General features: G+C 36.0%; 1 protein-coding gene across 1 annotated transcript; it reads left to right on the forward strand.

The window, feature by feature from the left end:
* Positions 1–515: 515 nt before the first annotated feature.
* LOC127813525 (geraniol 8-hydroxylase-like) lies at positions 516–2,549 on the forward strand. The gene is made up of 2 exons (XM_052354536.1): positions 516–1,433; positions 1,635–2,549. The coding sequence occupies exons 1-2, from the start codon at positions 540–542 to the stop codon at positions 2,253–2,255; spliced, it is 1,515 nt and encodes a 504-aa protein (XP_052210496.1). The 5' UTR covers positions 516–539; the 3' UTR covers positions 2,256–2,549.
* The last annotated feature ends 3,470 nt before the right edge of the window (positions 2,550–6,019 follow it).

Consider the following 6,019-nt stretch of genomic DNA (forward strand, 5'->3'; position numbering starts at 1 on the left):
ATTGGATAAATGCATGTCTTTATATTTGCAGATTAATTAAAGATAATTAATCTCATATGTAAATATAGATTCGATTGACTGGAGAAAGAGAATGAGAGCTGAGGAGATGTAGAGAGCTAGAGAGGGAGGGAGCACAAAAGTTTTGAAATTAATTTCTTACCTCTATAAAAAAATTAAATTGACCGTGGAGCATGGATTTTTCATGACTAAATTTTTTATGCTCTTTTATAATTATAAACACATCAAGCGATTGCCGGGCCGGCGGCCTTCAGTCAGGTCATGAAATAGAAGGAAGGACCAACACTTTTCCCATTCCAACTATATGACTAAATTTTTTATGCCCTTTTATAAACACATCACGTGATTATAAAGTAATATATGATCTAATCAAACACATGCAGTTCATAACTACAAAACTTTTCACAGGATATCATTTTTCTTATAAATAGGACCAGCAAGCTCAGATCACAAAAGACATCAGAAAGCTAGCTACCAAGGACAATTGATTTGGAGGGCTCTAATTAATACGTTGTGATAACATGGAGTTGTTCTTTGTTTTGCTCTCTCTCTGTCTGTTCTTCATCCTAAAGGCCTGCCTCAATAATGTCCTGCTGGGTTTCCCAAATCGCAGATTTAGAAAGCTTCCACCAGGGCCGAGAGGCTTGCCATTGATCGGAAACCTTCTGATGATCGGCGACAGACCTCACGAGTCCCTTACCGAGCTGGCCAAGATCCACGGTCCTCTCATGACAGTGAAACTCGGCTTCGCCTCCACTGTGGTGGCTTCTTCTGCCGAGATGGCAAAAGAAATCTTCCAAAAGAATGATCGGGCATGCATGGGCAGGGCCATCCCAGATGCCGTCACTGCAGAAACCGATCACCACTTGTCCTTGGTTTGGTCGTCAGGAGGCCCTCACTGGACAAATTTGAGAAAGCTATGCAACACCCAACTTTTCACGGCCCAAAGATTGGATCAGCTGCAGCATCTGCGACATCAAATTATGGATAATATGGTTAGCCACGTGGCGGAAGCGAGAGACGCCAAAGAAGGCATTTTCGTGGGGAGGCTGGTGTTCGGCACGTCGTTGAACTTGCTGTCGAACACCATGTTCTCGGGGGCTATGCTGGATGCGAAATCGGATGCCATGAAAGAGCTGAAGGTGTTGATGGCGAGGATAATGGAGCTTGCGGGAAGGCCCAATCTGGCAGACTGTTTTCCTTTCCTGAGGCGGTTTGATCCGCAGGGAATAAGGAGGGAGATTAAGGTGTCCTACGATCGTTTGCACGAATTGCTTGAGGACATGATTGATCAACGGATGAAGCGAAGAGCATCTGGTTCGCCTAGATGCGGGGATTTCTTGGATGTTCTCTTTGATCATAGTGAAAAGCATGGCGATGAATTTGACCGCCGGAATATAAATATTCTCCTCTCGGTACGTATATATTTATAATCTCTCTACTAAGCATGAGCCAAATTAAATGACAATAATTCATGGAAAATGAGTAAACATATATTCTGGGCTGATTAGTTTTATTAATATATGAAAAATAGAACTTAGCTCTTTAACAGTTGATATATCTTCTATATGTAATTAATCACTCCTCCATTATGTTATTGCATGCATGAATGACAGGATTTGTTCATTGGCGGCACTGATACCACCAGTACCACAATAGAATGGGCAATGACAGAGCTTCTCCGCAACCCAACCATCATGGCCAAGGCAAAGACAGAACTAGCCCTAACCATCGGATCAAAAAGAAGCATCCAAGAACAAGACCTTCCCAAACTTCCATACCTGGACGCAATCATCAAAGAGACAATGAGGCTCCACCCCACAGCTCCTCTTCTCCTTCCTCATCGAGCAGAGACAGAGGTTGAGGTCTGTGGGTACACCATTCCCAAGCACACCCAAATCCTCGTGAACGCGTGGTCTATGGCACAAGACGCTTCATATTGGGTCCAGCCAAAAAACTTTACTCCAGAAAGGTTTTTAAGTTCAGAAGTTGATTTCGTAGGCAAGAACTTTGCATTTATACCATTTGGTGCGGGACGAAGGATTTGCCCAGGCTTGGGCCTTGGCATAAGAATGCTCAAATTAGTGTTGGCTAATCTGCTTTACCATTTTGATTGGAAGCTACCTAATGGAATGTTGCCCCAGGAGCTGGACATGCAAGATAAGTTTGGGGTTACCCTTCAGAAGGCTATTCCACTTGTTGCCATTCCAGTGGCTGTGGCTACTGCAGCCCCTTGAAGAATGAAAAATAAAGGATAACGGGAAGACTTCTGTACTTAAGATAATAATTAGGATGTAAATCTGTCTGCATGCATGGCCTGTGGTCTGTAGCATAGAATGAAGGAATACGCACTCACACAGACACACACACAGATGTAATAAAATCAAATAAATCGCATGCACCATAAACAATATATGCATGGCAAATATATGTTTTGATATTTTCATGTAATTGTAATATGTATTTTGATCATATATGAACTATTACTAATTAATTATTTTGAGTTCAAGAAATGGCTAAAATTATGAAGATCGCTAAAATAGATGATGATCGTTGAGTCATTGTCTTAATAAAGATAATGAGATTATAAAAAATTTAACCTAGAGCAAATATAAATGAAAGTCTAGAATTCTTGTACTCGACCCCACGTACTGGAATAAAGGTTGAATATATTATTGTTGTTGTAATTGTTATGATAATGTTATTTGAGGATCAAAATAATAATATAGAATTGTAAAACTTTGATAATTTGAGGTAAATTTACAAAACTCCAAACTAAATAAAAAGGAGAATTTTTTTTGAAAAATAACCAAATAAATAAGCAAGCATTCATTTTGTATTTTATAAAATTTTCTGATATTACAAACGTTGAACATTTTATAAAATTTAAGTCTTGGTAATTTAAGAAGGGGGTTAGCCCAAGAGGGTTTAAAGCACAATTTTTAGTTAAGTCCATTAGGGAAAAATAAAAAGATAATAATAATAATAATAATAATAATAATAATAATAATAATAATAATAATAATAATAATAGAAAAAAAAATGGAGAAATGCTCAAGTATAAAACGGCAAGTATTACGCAGCTAGGGTGCCAAGCCATTCTGTGCACGCGACGAAGAGACTTTCAACGCCACCATTTCTACACCATCTTTGTGCACACGACGCCACCATTTCTCCGCCTCAGACCACCGTCTAGCTGGAAATTAAACTTGCACTGGATCGAGGTGTACGGAGCAGATTAATCTGAAAGAGAAGAAGACGAAGAGACTTTCGTATTGAAGGCACTGAGAAGATGCTTTGAATTACCGAGAAGCCATTCTGGAATCTGGTAAAGTCTTTAATACTCTGTATTTAATTTCTTGTAGAAATTTATATATAAAGGCTATAATCTGTAACCAAAAAATACAATCGAGAAATACAAGATGTTCTATTCTGTACAAACAAGAGTTTGATAGAGATCGGGCCGACAACGTACCCCAACATTTGGTATCTGAGCCCTGTTGCCGTAAAAGTACGGAGAAGCTGTCGAAGCACAGAGGCCGTCGGAGAAGACTATTTGAAGCGTCGCCGGAGGAGACGAACGAAAGTCAGAGATCGCCACCGAATATTGCCGCGTCGAAGTTGAACAGTCACCGGATAGAAACTAAAGCGTCGTGATCGCCAGAACCTGCTGTAGCCGATCGTTAAAAGCCGACCATCAACGGAGAAGCTTGCGCCTTGAAATGGCTACATCTTCCCACATCGGTTTGCGTGCAAGAAGAAAGAAGAGAAACAATCGCTGGCACGGCTTTGGGAGGAAAATTAAATGAGTCAGGCTATTTGTACAGAACATATGTTACTGAAACAACAATCAAAATATCTATTTTGCCCTTGTAACTAATGACCTAAATGCCTAATAGCATCTCTCTCTCCCTCTCTCTCTCTTGCTCTCCCTCTCACACCGTCAGCGACGACAGCAGCAAGGCGGCCGAGGCAACGCAATGAGGCGGCAAAGGTGATGGGGCGAGGCGGCGGAGGTTGCAGCGGCGAGGTGGCTGAGGCGAGGTGAGGCAAAGGCGAAGAACGGAGGCAGGTGAGGTTGCAGTGACGAGGAAAGGGGGGAGAGAAAGAAGGGGATGAACAAGTATCAATATATCGCGATATATCATCCCTGTAAGTACTCTGTAAAGATGTTTCTGTACAAATAGCATTTTCCAAATTAAGTAAAGAGAGGAATTCATAAGTGTCCTATTTCTAAGGTATAAATTGTATTTTTTATAAAAAACAAATATTTTTAATTATTTAAATAAACTAATTATACCCTATAGCCACTTTTATGCAAAATACCAGAAATATCCTTAATGAGATTTTAAAATAGAAATCCTACATTGTCCTTAGCCTTATTTACCAAAATACTCTTATCTCTTTTATATAACATTTATTCTCTCTCCTCTTCTAACATTCACGTTATTCTCTTTCTCTCTATTATCAAACCATGCAAATTCAGTCATTCTTCATACATTCAATCTTTTTGCTTGTTGGGTTTTTCAATCTTTTTCTCCAACAAACAATTTCACTCAATCTCAAGATATTGATTTGATTTATATTTGTTTTATTTTTAAAATAATTTTTGTGTTCACATTGCTTATTAAAGTTATGTAGAATGATTGTGGTTGTGAGGATGACATATTTTGATAGATATCATTCCAAATCTGTTCTAATTTGTGTAAAAAAAGAAAAATTCAAAACTGCACATCGTTATCGAGTTTTGTGGCCCACAAAGCCTGAAAATAATTTTTTTATTTTTTCTTTAAATTAGTGTGTTTCATTAGCACTAAAATGATGTATTTTTACGTTTATTGGGTTAATTGAATGTATATATCACAATAAATATCATTATCTTTCATTTTGTTTGAGGATGTCCATCCACTATCAACACAACCAATACATGATTAATTGTTCTAACTAATTTTGGACAAAATAAAAATAATGCTATAATAATAAGCTTACTCAAGAATAAAAATGTAATTTCTTAACAATAATTTATTTTTTGAGACAACTAGTGGACAACTTAAAAAAATTCCATTGCAAAAAAAAAAAAAAAAAAATCAGACTTTGTGGTTTACAAAACCCCGCCATTAGGCTTTGTTGCCCACAAGGCCCGATCAAGCTTTGTGGCCCACAAAGTCCGCCATCAGGCTTTGTGGCCCATAAAACCCGAAAATGAATATTTTTAATTTTTCTTGATTTTTTACTTCAAATAATTGTGTTCTATTAGCACTAAAATGATTTTTTTTTACGTTTATTAAGTTAATTGAATGTATATATCACAACAAACATCATTGTCTTTTACTTTGTGTGAGTATGTCCATACATTATCAACACAACCAATACATGATTAATTGTTCTAGCTAATATTGGTCAAAACAAAGATAATATGCTATGATAATAAACTTACTCAAGAATAAAAGTGTAATTTCTTAACAATAATATATTTTTTGAGACTACTAGTGGGCAACTTGAAAAAATTCCATTGCAAAAAATAAAATAAAAATTGGGCTTTGTGGCCCACAAAACCCGGCAATCGGGCTTTATGGCCCACAAAGTCTGTCATCGGGCTTTATGGACCACATAATCTGGAAATGAAATTTTTTTATTTTATTTTATTTTTTCTTCAAATTAGTGTGTTCCATTAGTATAAAAATTTAAAAAAATAATTATTAAATTATTTCTTTTAAGTGGAACCAAACGTGGGTTCAAGACTCAACCAGTTATTAAATTATTAAAAAAACAAAATTATTAAAAAATAATAGTAATTATTAGAAAATAATAATAATTTAATAGTTGAAAATTTATTATTATAATTATGATTTTCAATTATTATTACAATTAAAAAATAAAATAATAATCATTGAATAACAATTTTGCAATTATTTTTTTAATAATACATATTTAATTAAAATTTTCAATTATTTATTTTCATAAAATTTAAAAATTATCATAAAATTAAAAAAATAAAATG

The sequence above is a fragment of the Diospyros lotus genome, chromosome 11, assembly GCF_014633365.1.
Source record: "Diospyros lotus cultivar Yz01 chromosome 11, ASM1463336v1, whole genome shotgun sequence".
NCBI lineage: Eukaryota > Viridiplantae > Streptophyta > Magnoliopsida > Ericales > Ebenaceae > Diospyros > Diospyros lotus.